Source organism: Osmia bicornis, chromosome 9 (genome assembly GCF_907164935.1).
Source record: "Osmia bicornis bicornis chromosome 9, iOsmBic2.1, whole genome shotgun sequence".
Classification (NCBI taxonomy): Eukaryota; Metazoa; Arthropoda; class Insecta; order Hymenoptera; family Megachilidae; genus Osmia; species Osmia bicornis.
In genome coordinates this window covers 6,225,251-6,241,819 of record NC_060224.1, presented here as the reverse complement: position 1 = coordinate 6,241,819, position 16,569 = coordinate 6,225,251, and the positions used below count along the sequence as shown (strand labels likewise).

The 16,569-nt window shown below is 31.3% G+C and overlaps 4 protein-coding genes and 1 non-coding gene across 10 annotated transcripts; 2 read left to right on the top strand and 3 right to left on the bottom strand.

The window, feature by feature from the left end:
- Positions 1-88: 88 nt before the first annotated feature.
- Positions 89-1,990, bottom strand: LOC114879328 (ribose-5-phosphate isomerase). The gene is made up of 6 exons (XM_029194156.2): positions 1,786-1,990; positions 1,636-1,696; positions 1,245-1,360; positions 1,042-1,175; positions 829-970; positions 89-759 (listed from the first exon to the last, which is right to left on the bottom strand). The coding sequence occupies exons 1-6, from the start codon at positions 1,924-1,926 to the stop codon at positions 571-573; spliced, it is 783 nt and encodes a 260-aa protein (XP_029049989.1). The 5' UTR covers positions 1,927-1,990; the 3' UTR covers positions 89-570.
- A 2,180-nt stretch (positions 1,991-4,170) lies between these two features.
- LOC114879354 (E3 ubiquitin-protein ligase KCMF1) lies at positions 4,171-12,541 on the bottom strand. Of its 4 annotated transcripts, none has more exons than XM_029194190.2 (8): positions 11,941-12,541; positions 10,336-10,503; positions 10,108-10,247; positions 9,819-10,015; positions 9,271-9,445; positions 8,957-9,171; positions 8,227-8,665; positions 4,171-8,116 (listed from the first exon to the last, which is right to left on the bottom strand). In XM_029194190.2, exons 1-8 carry the CDS (start codon positions 11,954-11,956, stop codon positions 7,934-7,936), a joined length of 1,533 nt encoding a protein of 510 aa, XP_029050023.1. In that variant the 5' UTR covers positions 11,957-12,541; the 3' UTR covers positions 4,171-7,933. The 4 variants fall into 4 exon arrangements, with proteins under 4 accessions (XP_029050023.1, XP_029050024.1, XP_029050022.1 ...); XM_029194191.2 differs by having other exon boundaries at positions 9,271-9,370; positions 11,941-12,540; XM_029194189.2 differs by having other exon boundaries at positions 9,271-9,463; positions 11,941-12,535.
- On the top strand, positions 11,828-15,072 carry LOC114879357 (dihydropteridine reductase). Of its 3 annotated transcripts, XM_029194197.2 has the most exons (6): positions 12,646-12,838; positions 13,054-13,209; positions 13,822-13,905; positions 13,986-14,232; positions 14,297-14,489; positions 14,558-15,072. In XM_029194197.2, the coding sequence occupies exons 2-6, from the start codon at positions 13,144-13,146 to the stop codon at positions 14,655-14,657; spliced, it is 690 nt and encodes a 229-aa protein (XP_029050030.1). In that variant the 5' UTR covers positions 12,646-12,838; positions 13,054-13,143; the 3' UTR covers positions 14,658-15,072. The 3 variants fall into 3 exon arrangements, with proteins under 3 accessions (XP_029050029.1, XP_029050030.1, XP_029050027.2); XM_029194196.2 differs by lacking the exons at positions 12,646-12,838; positions 13,054-13,209 and adding an exon at positions 11,828-11,932; XM_029194194.2 differs by lacking the exon at positions 13,054-13,209 and having other exon boundaries at positions 12,660-12,838.
- Positions 15,073-15,181: 109 nt separating this feature from the next.
- On the top strand, positions 15,182-15,254 carry Trnak-uuu. Its single transcript has one exon. It is a non-coding gene; the product is annotated as a tRNA-Lys (tRNA).
- Positions 15,255-15,365: 111 nt separating this feature from the next.
- On the bottom strand, positions 15,366-16,388 carry LOC114879358 (ATP synthase subunit e, mitochondrial). The gene is made up of 3 exons (XM_029194198.1): positions 16,277-16,388; positions 15,748-15,904; positions 15,366-15,589 (listed from the first exon to the last, which is right to left on the bottom strand). The coding sequence occupies exons 1-3, from the start codon at positions 16,328-16,330 to the stop codon at positions 15,549-15,551; spliced, it is 252 nt and encodes an 83-aa protein (XP_029050031.1). The 5' UTR covers positions 16,331-16,388; the 3' UTR covers positions 15,366-15,548.
- Positions 16,389-16,569: the final 181 nt, after the last annotated feature.

The following is a 16,569-nucleotide window of genomic DNA, read 5'->3' as shown; positions in this document are numbered from 1 at the left end:
AAGATAATAATAGAAAAGAATAAAATATAAGGAATACAAAATCATCAGGTACTAATGAATTATAAAACATGAAAGAAAGTTCTGAACGTTTTTATAAAAATTTCGATTTTAATGTTCATTGTTGTTTTACAATTCATATATCTTTATACAAATAATGTATAGTGTACATAATCATTTGAGCACTTTCTATAAGTCACTTAAAACAACAGATTCATTACAAAAACCAATAACCTGATACTGAGATAGGTGCATCAAGTATTTTGTTTTTTCACAAATTAAGATATAAATATCTAGAAACAAGTACAGTAAACGTTTCAGTCTACGGAACGCAATCTCCTTTAAGATCCACTTGTAAAAACGGATAGATACAAAATTTCATACATCTAAATATATATGAACACTCAATGAATAATGGATGAAAAATGAACATGAAAATGCATTATTATCACTTTCAACATAAAATCCTAAGTAACTTAGGATTATTTAAATCCTCTGGTCCTGTTTGTATAAACTAGATTTGAGTCAATAATGTCTATATCATAAAACACATTCCTAACAATTTGGAACACTTTAGGATTGTTCTTTTACACTGCCATCAGGCATACCAAAGAACGCTTTGTTTGCCATTTTTATGAAAAGTCCAGTTTCAACAACTCCAGGCATCATTTTAATTTCTGTATTAATTGTATTCCAGTTATTCAGATCTTGTGGAAAATTCCAGTCAAGAATAAAATTACCATTATCTGTTACAACTGGACCCTGTAAAAAAATACATCATCTACTTCATATAATACTGACCAATTTGTTTCACAAATTGAAAATACTTACAGCCTTAGCTAAAGCCATCCTAATTTTTACATCTCCCCCATAATTGTCTTCAATTCTTCTTTGAATGGCAACATATGCCATAGGAATTACTTCAATAGGAATGCCTTTCTTATATTGCTCTCCAAGTTTTTGAGAATTTTTTCTAGATACAATTAATATCTAGTGATGAAAATAAGTATCAGAAGCATAAAACCTTAGAAATATAATACTTACGTATAATCAGCTATAATAACAAACTGATTAGCACAGGATGCCACAATTTTCTCTTGGAGCAAACATCCTCCTCCACCTTTGATAAGATTCATTTCTGAATCAACTTCATCTGCTCCATCAATAGCACAATCCAACTGTTAATGTTTAAGCATCAATGTAGAAATTAATTTTGTAAATACTACAAACAAAATAGTGTTCATTACTTTAGGATAAGTTTCTAAATCACCCAATGTAAGCTGATTGTTTAATATCAGCTGTCGTGCTTGAAACGAGGTTGGAATACAAACAATATTAAGATTTTCTTCTTTTATGCGTTCCACTGAAAAACATAAATTATTTTATGTAATCATCTGTTGCATATTTAGAAAGTATCTACTCTTAACGAATCAATTTTATTGTAGTAAAATGTAATAGCTCTAATATTAAAATGAAATTGCTGTAATTACATTCAGGAGACTTATGATCATATCTCCTGATGAGGTCAAAGATCATACTTCATGATTGCAAGATTCTTCCATGCAAAATGACCAAGTATAAGCAATGCCTAAGAATTTCGAAGTAATTAAATTGAAGTGCAAAATAAAGTATTGTTACCTAGCCTGTCGATAGCGTATATTATAGTAGATCCGCTACCAATTCCAATAACGCTATTATTCTGCAAATATTCATATGCAAAACTTAAATAATGGAAACCGGTACGTTTATATAACCTGCGGTTATACTCTAAATTCATTTCAAAAGTACCTTGACATATTCATCGACTGCTCTGTAAGCCGCAATCTTTTTAGCACCTTCGAGAGGTCCCATTTTTAATAATTTTCTTGGAAGAGCACTAAAACCTTTTGTTAACGTGAAAAATTGTAAATATAAACCTCCGCGTATCATGCGTGAATACTATACATCTCACCAAGCTCCTAGTATTTTCAAAATCATTCTTCGGTTATATCCAGTAGTTACAGCGCACGAATGATCGATCGATGATCCCGCGCATGACTGGCGCCATTATTCAAATATAAATCATTCCAATGCAAGGTATTTGAGAAGGTATTTAGAATAAACAAAACAGTTAGGTTTAATCGAATTTCCATTATATTTAGCATCAGAGGCGAATAACACAAAATACAACCAAACACAATTTACATTTCAATACGTATTATGTATAAGATTTCACTTTAATTCTCTATTATTACTTAAATAGTAATATTCGTCAACACTTTTCACTCCAACGTGTCACGCACAATATTTCTGTTTCTTCGTCGTAATTTCTCTCGCTCTCTCTCTCTCTTTCTCTCTTTATTCTCTTTCGTTCATCACGTTCGTACATTTTGTATCGTCGATTATTTTCTTTTCTTAAAAATCAAGTAAAAATCCGCGAACAACCATTCGCGCTATGCACGTACTCGAGTAGCATAGGAAAAAATTCACAGAGCAGCAGCAGCATTGTTCAGACGAAACAATCAAACATTTACTTTCCTCGACAAAGTGAAAAATTCCATTGTGTGTATCGATCTGTGCAAGGCCGAATTAAAGTAATCTCGTGAGTACACAATGATCGAAGTAGATATCAGCCTTGTACAATACGAATAAGGACATTTATTGCCATCTCGTCTTACAAAGTTCACGCGTGAAACAATTGTTTCCATACGATCGCAACGAAGAACAAACATATTATTCCGAAGCTTACACAACATAAAATCAATGAACTCTCTGAATCGCAACTTCTTCTTTTGTTAGTTTCTTTCAGCTGAAGCAATAGATCACGTTCGGATGCAACGCTAGCGAATAAGTTTGTGATTTCCAGTGAATTTGCAATAATGTTAATTGCAATCTAAGTCAACGTTTGTGTTTAAAGACACATCTCCTGTATCTTTACTTCCGTTTCCGCTCTACTTCAGTTCAACTATGGGTACTCGTTTCTGAAGCATTCGATATTTATCCGATCCGTAAAGTTCTCAAAGCGAACAATTATTATTTAACGGAGAAAGGAAAATGTATTCTTTAGTTTTCTCCTCGTACAAGCACACACATACACGCGTACATTTGCATACGTAAATTACTCTCTCTTTGCTTGCCCGACGAACTGTAGAAAGGACTTTGTAGGGAGGCCTCGTCTCGTCGACTTTCTTTTTTGATTCTACCCTCCTCTATCCCGTACACCACCCCGTTAATCAAGTGAAAAGAAAAATCATGAAAATTTGAAGGGACCACAGAAGCCGCTACAATTTTCTTCTTTCTTTTTTAAACCCTCAATCTTTTCTTCTTTCTAGTGTTGATACGTACATATAGATGCGCTTTGCTAGCTCCTACAAATTTCTCTATCGTGCTCTCCTCCGTACACCACTCGCTTCCACCTTTGGCTAGGATTACAAGTTAAATACTCTGTCAGAGTTTCGTAAAAAATACCGATTGTTCTTCAGGGTATTGCGATATATGTATATATATATCGACGATCGATCGAGAGAAAGTAACACGCAAAAATCGGTTTCCGATATCTTTGGATCAAGACGCGAGAGCCTTACAAAATACGACATGGATTTATTTTTTATATCGTAACGAGAACTAACGAGAGCCTTCGCGATTCACCTCCATGTGATTCTGATTTGTGCCTACTCGAAATTACTTAATGATATTAGATTTTGTTAACAATAATTATCGCGAAATTCGTTTAAGAAAGAAATTAAAGAGAAATGAAAAGTCTAACGTGAGGAAGGCAACGCTGCCACAGTTCTTAATCGTGCATATCCGTATATATACGTTTATATATATTATTATTATTATATATATATCACAGTACAAAAATACTGTGGAAAATATATAGTTGTAATAAATATTCTTAATAAAAAAGAAAAGAAAGTTTCCTTTCTCACGTTTACAATTTCTTTTTTTTAATTTTTTTTTTTTTTTTTACCATTTTTCCCTTCCATTTTTTTCATATCAGATAGCTTCTTAGCAATAAAGTACAATGATCCGAGGGTGACTTTAATTAATTCCCGCGTCATTAATAATAGAGCGTTATTAATGGCAACGACACATCCCCTTGGTTAAAATTATCATGTACGTATATATATGTATATATGTACAATCAGACTCCTCTCCCGTATGATTGAGCCACTATCTACATATAAATCCTATTTTTATTATTATTATTATTATTATTATTAGCTGCTAACAATTGATTATAACGATAAGAAACGATATCATCGTAATAAGCGTGTAGTACGATAAATGATCAAGATCGAATTAAATTTCTGTGTGTTCGCAATCGTCAATTCTTTCTTCTTGATTTAGCTAATTAGTTTTTTTCTTTTGCTTTTACAGGTGATTACAATTACCCAAATGATACACCTGCATGCAATTGTTATATGCGTACGTTTGCTCGTGTTCGTGTATACATATATATATATAATTAATTTATATTTATACGGTAGGCAATTATACGTAAAACATATAGTTAAATACAAGGAAAATTTCGTTGACGAATAAAAAAAAAGGGGAAAAATGTCGTACGCGTTTCACAGTTTATTTTTCTTCATCCTTTTTTTTTCCTTTTTCGGGTAACGTTTTTTTTGCCTTAATTGCTTGAAAAAAAATTCCCAGTTCGTTGTTAAACTTGTATTTTTATCTCTTTCTTTTCTTTTTTGTTAATTCGTCGGGCGTAAAACTTTTCTCCGAAGATTCCACGAAAATTCTTGTTTTCGATCCGTGTTTAAATCCGGACAAAGGACGTGATAAAAACAACTGTTTGTGACATCCAAGAATAGTTTTTTTTTTCGCTTGTTACCTCGTTCACAAGAACAGCTTCTACCTTATTTTTTTTTTTGTCTTTCGAACATTTAATTTCCTTCCTGCAAAAAAAGGATATCCAGGAGGATCGTCGATTACCTTGTAGAAAGCGTACAAAGCTTGTTTTATCAAGAACCCTTTTAATTCTCTAATACAATTTACATACCAGATTAACTAAACTTTATCTATGTCTATGGAATTTTGAAATAACCAAGACTACTTAAACGACACACGTACAGATGCAATTTGCAAAATAGAAAGAAGAAGAAAGATTAGGAGAAACATACGACGATACTCCGAGGCATCCTTTCGTTCTTATGAATAAATATATTGTAATATATGTTATATATTATATATAATGTAAAAAGCTTTTGTTAAGATTATGCTGAAATTTCAGAATGAAAGTGACAAATACCAGAACAAAAAATTAAAATAAAAGTATAACAATATTAATATAGCATTCGACTATTCGAACAGGCGTTTACATTGTCCCTCGATACCTTTCGCAATTGTGTTTAGGTATACCCTTGTTACATCGTATAGTACGTAATAACGATTAAAATAATAAGAATAACATTAATCGTACAGCATGTACAAAATCAAAGGTCTTACAATTTCCGAAGTGACGTGGAAACAAGGGAAACGTAAGCTTGCAGTGTCGAGTATTAAGATAAAAAATTGAAGGAATAAAAGTACTTTTGCGATTTTATATATAAAGAAATTATTCAATACACTCTTTTAGTCTTTCTTTTTCTTTTTTTAAGTTAACCGTTAGACGTGCGTGGAGTCTTGCTTCGTTCTAAGATTGTACGCTTACGAATTTGTGTAAAAATTTGCAAAAATAACTAGCACATCAGTTTCATCGAGACATGCGCGTTGATTGCAGTAAATTTATTCAATTTAGACAAAGTATACAGCATTTTTTAAATTTTTTTTTGGTTTTTTTTTTTATTTTTTTATTGATGATACCACGTGCAAAAGACTTTTTCGACTTAAACGCGCGTTCCGCGAAAAGGCAGAATTTTGAATCCTTTTCGTTCATCGGGCAACTTCGCGTTAAGGCAATCGGTATGCTTCAATTTTTTCTTTATTTTCATATCGTTTATCTTCTATTTTATGCATTGCTTCTAATTCACACATCACAAAATAGGCTGTGTAACTAGCTGGAAATAGGTGCGAACAACAATTATTTAGCCGAGAACTGAACGAAAGATCCAAGGAAACGGGAAAGCACAAAAAATGTCTCTTGTCCGTCTAACACCGTCGTTGATGATATAATTAGCTGAATTTCAGTATTCCCCCTTGGACGTCAGAACAAGTTAGAGTTATAAGACAAAACAAAAAGAACAAAGAAATAAAGAAAGAAATTGAAAAATCACACGCTACATATTTTGTATAATTTTTTACAAGTTTTATATATGCATATATGTATATGTATTGTTGTTTTTTTTACCTGGTTTTTATCCACATCTTGCAGATACACCCACAAAATCATGTAACATAAGATGAGAAGGTAATACAAGGGAAATTAATTACAATACGAAATGTACACGAGAAATTGAAAAGAAAAAAAGAGAGAAAGATAGAAATAAGATTGAAGAAAAATCGAAAAATAATTATCACTCGTTTTTACGAGCACTTTGAAAGGATACTTCTACTCTAAGTAGAATCATTGAACGAATTTCTAATGCATTTGCGTGCGTCATACGCACATAGTTGATGCATTGTTTGCTTTTATACTTGTTGAATAAAAGAAAAATATGAACATTTCTATATTGTAATTTTTCAAATCGATCGATTCGAAGAAAAGAAAAAAAGAAAGCAGATACACATTCTCGTTTTGTTTTCTCTCCATATAGCGCATGATTTCTGGCTTATCAATCAGCAACGGCTGTATTACCGTTAAATAAAACACGCATACAAATAATTATTTTATTTCGCATCGTAAAATGGAGTGATCAGATTAACGAGAATTAAAAGAAAAAAAAAAAAAAAAGAAGAAGAAGACATATGTGACATTAGTTCCAAAACATATGTAAATTCAAAACACCAACAAAAAAGAAAAGGATTTCTAAGGAATACTTTAAGAAGATATAGTTACATTTTAATAGAGAAAACGATTTAGATATTATTAATCGATGTGTTAAGTCCTAGTCTAATCTCTCCATTTTCAAATCCCGATTTTTAAGAAACTGTCAAGGGATGGTCCGCCAATTTTATTTCGATGACTACTCAAACATCCTTTTGACATGATTCCATTAATTAGAACTGCTTTCTTGGTAGAATACTTTTTCTAGTCTTTCTCTCTAATAATGCATTGATACACGCGTAATTTCATATTTATATAAAGTATGTAAGTTAAAAAGCATTTGTCCACTGCTGTTTTAAAATACTCGTCCGACGATTAAGACTCCTTAAATAGAAACGGACCAACCCAAGCAGCGATTTATCTCCACGTGTAAAACATATTCGTATATTAAAGATACATGATACATTGATACAATTTAACCAGTTCAAATTGAACATAATAAACTGGTGCGTATGACGGGCACAGTGCGTTTGGTAAATTAATCAAGTTTCTATGTTCCCAACACTCAAACAAAACATTTCTGAGTATTATATTGATCAGATATCATAACTAGCCTATACAGCCACCAAATACGAAACACTAATATTATTATTTCTGTTACATTGTTTTCTTTCATTTGTTTTTATCCTTTTTTTTTTTTTTTTTTTTCCTGCCAGTCCCTATTCTCGATCAACTTATTGTAAACGGTTATAATAAATCGATATAGAACGTGGCAAGACTCACTGAGGAGCGTGTACGAGGAGCGTGTATGACTGCAAGAAGTGAGTTATTTACATTATTTGCATGTATCGGCGAATCAGCCCTTGCCCTTGTTCCATGTCACATTAAGACGAAAGATGGCGAGATTAGAATTTCGGAAAATGATAAGATAGGGAGGGTGAGGAGGAGGGCATTTGAATAATTATTAATATATAATATTATAATAATAACAATAATGATGAGGTGTTCTAAACAGTGCTAGGACTAGTGCTAGAGGGTCCTGTGAGGAATCAGGGTGGGTGAGTACGGGCTAAGGAGGGGTTAGTGTGGGGGCGGAGGTTCCGTAGATTGGTTTCTGCCATCTACAGCCCTAACCGGCTTCCTACGCGAAGGACCTGTTACGCCAACTGGACCGACCCCACCTCTAAGGTACGCTGGTGCTGGGGTTACTATCGGTTCTCTGATAGTTCTGCTAATTGGTGGAGGCAGTGATTGCTGCAATACCTGTATAACAGCGTTACAAATACTAGATTATATTTATCATGCTTCTGTCTTCTCTTATATGGTTTCGAACTGTATAAAATAACAAGTATAATTTGTTTATACACACTTACCAATGGCTGTGGTAACACGCTGTGCATCAGTGTTTGAACCATTGGCGTATTTTGTGATGCAAGGTTATTAGAATTTGGAGGCAATCCTTGACTTTGAGGACCGGTTCCCCCACTGCCAGCAGTAGACTGAACAGTATGCGATTGTTGCGTAGACGTTTGAGTTACGTGTTTACTCATTGTTTGATCCCTTTTTGCTTCTTGAGTTAAACTTAATTTTTTCATAGAAACTGTGGAAGTATTAGCATTTGGTGTTTCAGGACTGGTTGTGGCAGTAGTTGCACTCGATACTGGTGTTTGTACTACAGATTGTTGCTGTAGTAACTCCGGCAATGTTTGAGAAAGCGTTCCAAGAATAAGTTCGCGTGTAAAGAGGCTCCTATTTGCACTTTCACGTTCAATATTTTGCAACTGTGAGTCAGTGAGAGTACTGGTAATGCATCTATAAGAAAAGACAAGTGTGACTATAGAACAAAATAATATATTAACAAAATCTATAAATAAATGTAAATTATTTTGTGTAAGCTTAACAAAGAAATGTATACGTATATTTTTACTCTCCGTATTTTTATGAAGGGATCGTAAAATTAACTTTTGGCAACCCGCACACCGATCATGATGTGCAATTTTCCACAATTCAGGCAAACAGTAACGCGCATATATGTGCATGTACGAACATATTTAACATTATTTTTTATATATCAATCATTTAATATTAATAAATAAGACGTACTTTGGCAACAGAAACATGTAGCTCTGTGAATTGGTAGATGATACGCCGGACGGGTTCGCCACATTAGTTGTATTATTGTTACTACTCGTACTATTCGCTACGACACTGGTCATAGTAGTAGAATGACCACTTCCGCTAATAATTCCTCCACAGCTTGCAGAACCAAGTACCTGAGGCTGCCTCCTCGGTAACCGCTCCAATTGTTGCCTAGCAGCCTGCAAAGACATTTGTGCTAAGCTTTTTCTCTTTCAAAGTATTTTATTATAAATTTTATATCCTAAACATAGTATGAAAAAATTGTTGAATACACGTACTCTAACTTGTTGTCGTTCCAACTGTAGCTGCATTTGTAGTTGTTGTAATTGTGAGGGTGCTGATGAACCTTGACCAGTTCCTCCACCACTTCTACGAACACTAGATAATTGAGAGAGTAACTCTGCAATTGGATCTATACTTTCTCGACTACTCGGACTCAATCCCCCGGACGAACTGAAATGCATATTGGACCTGCAGGTCCAATGATATGCCAATGAACATTATCTAAGGTGAGATGATGATGAACTGTAGCTGAAATTTACTTGATATTCTTTTTTAGAAGTTATAAGAATAAAATATACTTTTTGTATTAGAGAACATTATGTAATATTTTGGCATGATAGTTTGGCACTAACAGTAAGTAATACTTCGATTAATGGCAAATAATGGCTGATAAGTTATAACGTTAAATATTATAATACGAGTAAAATAATGATATTAAACAAAAACAAATAGATTGCTCCAAAGTATTCATTAAATTATTCATCAAACGTTTATACAGTAATAACATTTACTGTAATCATCGAAATTAGTAATATATGTATACCTGCGAGTTCGTGGTCCACCAACAGCTCTAGATGGATGCGTTATCCGTCTACTGTTATATCTATTAGGAGGTGGTTCATCTAGAAGAGAGATCAGGTCTCTTGGTCCGCTACGATGCTCTAAACTCAAATGACCCGCAAAATCATCAGTCACATTATTAGGATCTCCTCCTGGGATAGATGCACATACTGGACAAACCTATGACAAAATTTTAAATTTATAAATGTCTTGTAAAAAGAAAAAAGAAAATTACAAATACTTTTATACACATTATATTTCAATATACATACAACATCAAAAGTAATATCTGAGTGCTCTGCAGCAACATGTTCTTGTAATGTAGCCTCAGTGAAACCCATTCTTGTACAATAAGGACAAGTTAAGGATTGTGGCTGCTCTATACTCACTCCCTCTCCGCCATAATATAATTCTGTTGAATAATAAATTTCAGGGTTAATATTTACATCTATATAATATCTGCATTAATTATACTGAACAGAATTTAATAATTAACATACCAAAGTCAGATCTAGTAAGTATACACTGCATAGGGTGATCAGTGTGGTGGCGTGTAGTACTAGCACCTCCTTCATAACAGCTGGCACACAAATCATAATCGTAGCACACTAGGCACTTGTATCTGCGACCCCGAAAATTCCCCTTTAAGCAGGAGTCACAACTTACCCCTAAAATATAGTTATGAGTTAATAAATATCAAAGAGATAAATATATTTTATATATAATAGTATACACAGTATTTAATAAATGATATATTTTAAAAAAGGCCATGTGAATTGCATTTATTCTAAGCACTTTAAAAAGAAAAATATAGGTCTTTCTACTAAAGATATTTATATACCCCTATATATACAGATTCATGCAATAACCTTGAACTAAATCTATAAAAAGTAACTTACTTCACCTTACTTTTAAATCTTTATGCAACTATGTACTGTTCTGATAACAATTATTGCATGTTTCTATGAAATTAGATAATATGGTAAAAATGATTAAAACAAACAAGAATAAGAAATATATATATTATAATAATATATATACAATAAACATTTCTTTATCTCCTTCCATTAACATATAGTTTTAACTTTAATCTTTATTCCTTATACTAGGAACAATTACTTGTAAATTTTTCATTATTTGATGTATAATGTTTTATTTTTACTTATATTTTTATTGCTTATACTTTTTTTTTTGCAAATTTAAACATTATGCATAAAATATCTATATATGTAGCAACACTTAAGGACATACATATGCATATGTAATATAGAAAGTATAATCATTACATTAAGATATTACCGTCATACAATAATATCATAAAGATTAATATATCTGTATCAACGTGTTTGAACTTCAATTTAATATTTAAGATTTTAATTATATAACATATGTATATTCAATGCAAATAAGCAAAGATACATATATTAATTTTATTTACATACTAAGCTGAAAATATTTCTAAGTTTATTAATTTTATGATAATATTTAAACTTAAGAAAACTAATATAATTTTATTGTTTGATCTTGACATAGTCCTATTACAATAAACAATGTATTATTTGAAAAGTACAAATTAAATACATAAAGTACTTTACTGAAGGGACTAATTGAAAGTTAAAGAATAAGAGAAATGTGCTCCAATATGTTTTACAAGTTTAACATTATGAGAAAGAGAAGGGGATTGAAGATGAAAATTAATTTCAAAAGAGTGAGTTTGCAAAACATCTTGACAGTTGATCAACAAATGTTTTCTCAGAATTTTATTCATTTCATATAATTCGAGTATTAGAAAGCAATGATATTGCAGAAAATTCGCTGAAATCTTTGAAGAACATTATAAATCCACAGAAATTGGAATAAATTTTTTATAAGTGCTGCCATCTGGCCTCTGACATTAGACCCTTTGGTACAGAGCTTACAAGAAATGTCTTATGAAAAATCTCATGCATTGTCGATTTCGTAACCTCGATGATGAATCTGCAAAAACTTTTTATGCAACTACCTAAATACCCCATAATCCAAAAATTTTGCCATCAACGTAAAATAAGTTTAGCATATAAAGTGGAGGCTGACTTGCTAGTCAGGAACAGTGCACACGTACGTACCTTCATGTCGATTCATTTTCCGTTTAAAATCTCATATACGCCGATAGCGCGAGGTCTCGCGATCGAACGGCTTACGAAATACGATTACTACTCGCCACTGCGTTAACTCTTCACGTCGTTCAATGCAGCAGACACAATGGGGAAAACATTAATCGTCAAACAAAAAATTTTTCGTTAGAATTTCCAGCGTAAAACCTAACCCAACTAGGCTACCGTGACGTCACACTAGACCTACGCTCCCGGAGAACGTTGCGGGCAGGGTCTCTGTCATTGCGATGTTGCCATGTTTTTAATAAACGGAAGCGGAAAATTCAAATAGTTATAAACATATTTTCATATTATACTCTTATTGTATTAATTAAATCAACATTAATCAATTGCCTTTTTAGTAAAACTATTTACAAACATTTATAACCGAGAAAGTAGTCTATAAATAGAATAAATGATTGTACTATACGCAATGTTACTATAGAACTGCTGACTTTATTACATCTATATTTCTAACATTACACACACACATGTGAAATAAAAAACATCGTAACAAATTAAGAAATACTTTAATCTTACTAAAATTACTTTTTGTGCACATATTTGAGACATAATACTTGAAAATATGTAAAACATATTTTACAAAAACAATATCAATTTTTCGATTGACAATCTATTATTATAGTTCATGCCGAAATTTGGCAATCTAGCATTACTTTTACGAACTTTTCCGAAAGATTCTCGTATAACTTCGTACTCTTCCGTATATAATCGCATACTCTCGAAACGTATTTCACGAAGTCGCTTCATTTATCGAACAATGGAGACAATAGTAGGACGAGTTCTTGTATATGGTGGCAAGGGTGCTTTAGGATCAACATGTGTTTCAAAATTTAAATCAAAAAATTGGGTGCGTAAATAAAATACATTATAATGTATATAAAAAGCTAAGTAATGATTTTATTATCAAGGGTATTGGCTTACTTCCTTATAGAAACTCTCATTCTCTTCCAATAGTTTAAAAAATTATAGATAAATAAGTACTGTCAATCAGTTTTATTTAATTAAAAACAAATTATAAAACAAGCATGTAATTGAAAATTATTAATGTTTTTGTTTTTTTAGCAATTAAACTTAAACAACTGTTAAGTGGAAGCGTATAAGCAACATTTCATTAAGTGGGGCGTATAATAACTTCTTGTTTTCGATTTTATAATGAACTTTATTGTTTCGAATGTTTTTTTCTTTAGGTTTATCTGCAAATTTAATTTAATAGCAAGCGTACGTAATTTTTTTCATTGCATTTTAATGTTTAAATGTTTGTTGCTATATAGATTACATTATTCAAGTAACTTAGAATATTTTCGCGCACTATTTTAAATGTACGAAATACAGCACATTCATAAAAAGGTTTACATATAAATACATATATTCATATATACATACATATGTAAATACAGTACTATTTCTTTTTAGTTTATTACTTTGTACTGTTTACTTGTGATTATATTGTAAAATATAAATATTATGTATATACATAATGCAATGTGTATGAAATATATTTATTTACATAAATATTTATATTGTAAAAATGTAGTTGCAATAAGGAAGTATTTTTACATGTAACTTCTGCTGAGCAATCTGAAAACATGTAGGAAAATCACATCAAGGCCATAAGCAGTGAACTAGCTCCTTTCACATTTATAGATACCTTACATCCCATAACTTAAGATTAAAGCATGTTGTTCTATCAATTATAACTTTAAGATATTTTATAGTATATTATGTAATGCATACTTTTTTTCAAACATCCATTATTCCTTATTAAAACTGATTGAAATATAAAAGAAAATTTTCATATATGTATAAAAGTATGTTATTTTATAATCATAGTGGGTTGGTTCTATTGATATGAAGGCAAATGAGCAAGCTGATATAAATGTGATTGTAAAGCCTGAAAATAATTGGCAAGAGCAGGTAATTTCATAAATAATTATAACAAGATAAATAAATATATGTTCCTTTCTAATTACCCATTTTCTTTTTATGTCACATAGGAAGTTGATATTCTGCAACAAGTTACTAATACTTTGAAAGGTAATAAAGTAGATGCGATAATTTGTGTAGCTGGTGGATGGGCTGGTGGAAATGCATCTCATAAAGATTTTGTAAAGAACTGTGAGCTCATGTGGAAACAGAGTGTATGGAGTTCAGTTATTGCTAGTAGTATTGCTGCACATCATTTAAAGGAGGGGGGATTCTTGTCACTGACTGGTGCCAAAGCAGCATTAGCAGGAACACCAGGTACAAGGTTTATTCAAGATTGAGAAGGTACTTTATAATTATTTCTGTTATTTGATTAAAACAGGAATGATTGGATATGGGATGGCCAAAGCTGCAGTTCACCAGCTAACTAAGTCTTTAGCAGATAAAGATAGTGGTCTTCCAAAGGATTCCTTAGTTACTGCAATTTTACCAGTTACTTTAGATACACCTATGAATAGAAAATGGATGTCCAATGCTGATACATCTAGTTGGACCCCACTTGAATTTGTTGCAGAGTGAGTAAAATTTCTGGTAGTTTTATGTTGTTGTTTTTCCTCTTTTATTAATATTTTTATTTTGACAGCCTTTTCTGGAAATGGTCACAAAATCAGGAGCGTCCTATCAATGGTAGTCTTTTACAACTGATTACTAATAATAATAAAACAGAATTAATTACAGCTTGAAAAAGAGAGAAATAACTTTCTGGACCAACCATTTCTGAATATTTCCATGACAATATATGTGCTTGTTATAAATGTTTAAAATTAATTCTTGTGATTAAATACTATCCTTAAAATATTTGTTTATTATCTGGCATGTATTGAAGACAGAATTTACGATATACATATTTGTATATATGTAAAAATATCTTTAAACATTAATATGGGTACTATGTTCATTCCATTGTAGTAAATCTACAATAATAAAACTATGTAACAAGTTTTTTTTATATTTATTTTTATACAAATATAACATTTTTTAGCACAAAATATAATTTGTAAAATGTGTTTATTGTAGACAAATAGAATTATGTATACAAATATTAATGTTAAAAAAAGTGTTATAAAAATAAAATAAATGTTTTAACGCATCGTTAAATGTATTTTTTTTTTAAAGAAATATATATTGAATAGTAATATGTATATGAATAGTTTAGTAATAACATATTTAACCGTATCCATGTATTTTAAGATTCTTATTTCCGAGCGCCCGGATAGCTCAGTCGGTAGAGCATCAGACTTTTAATCTGAGGGTCCAGGGTTCGAGTCCCTGTTCGGGCGATTATTTTTTTTCTCTTCATACAGATAAAAATTACACTTTAATACAATTTACTTAAGGATAAAAAGTAAGTACTGAACAAATTTGAATATTATATTAAAAATGCATAGATATATTATATAACTTAGTATATCATAAATCACTTTATTTAATATACATATACAAAGAAAAATGTATGTTTGACATCTACTGTAGATTTTAAAGAAAAGCTTACATATTTCACTTTCTGTTTAGAAAATAATTGATATTAATTTATTGATGATACACATGTGTACTAACAATGATGTGATTTCTTTTTATTTTTTTCCTTCCCAATCTAATATCATCTGTCGTTCAGCTGAAACAAAAATGTACATACACTTATAATATAAAATTTGATATGCATTATTTTATAATTAAAGCATACCTAACATCTTATTTATATTATATACTATAGATACTCCCATATATTTATTAAATTCATTAATTATTGGTAATTAATCTTATATTTTTTACCTTCTTGTTGAATCTTTCTTTCTTCTGCCAGTTTAGCATCTCTGATAGGTTTCAATCTAAGTTCTTCTTCACGAAGAATTGCTTCTTTCTTCTCAAACCTTTTCTGATGAATTGTTCCATAAACAACACCAAGCAATAATAGACTCCATCTGGTAACCTAACAAAATATTATTGTTAAAACACACCCATACATATTAAGAAATGAAAATGTGACTTTTATAATCTCATAATCTACTTTATTCAATATAAAAGAGACTACTAATATGTAAATCTTGTTCAATATGAACTATTACAAAGTCTGTTAGATGAGGAACAAATTTTTTTCAAAATATTACTTATATTTATGAATGTTAAAAAAAATTACTTTAAATTTTATAAAAATTATGTAATTAACTGGAAGCACTTGCTCGAAAACACATTTATATGAAGAACAAAAGAAAATCATAATACATGTGACACACAAATGACAGATGAACATTCAAATATAGTGCATTTAACAAATGATTACAGAAAAAAAAGTGATGCTCACTTTAATTAAAGGGGAGACGTGTAAAGGCTTTGCAGCTGCTGCGATGGCCGACATGTTGCTAATATCACAATACTGCGTCCAACAACAGTGTATGCAGCAATACCATCCTATTCTAGATATAAATCTAAAACTTTCCGTTGATAGCGCAACGGTCTCCCTGTGGCTGGGGGGTTTAGAATACAGCCACGGTATCCCCTGCCTGTCGTAGGAGGCGACTAAAAGGGGGCGCAAGAGAAAGACAGGAAAGAAGAATAAAAAGTATGAAAATAATGTAAGGAAAGAAAATGTAACGA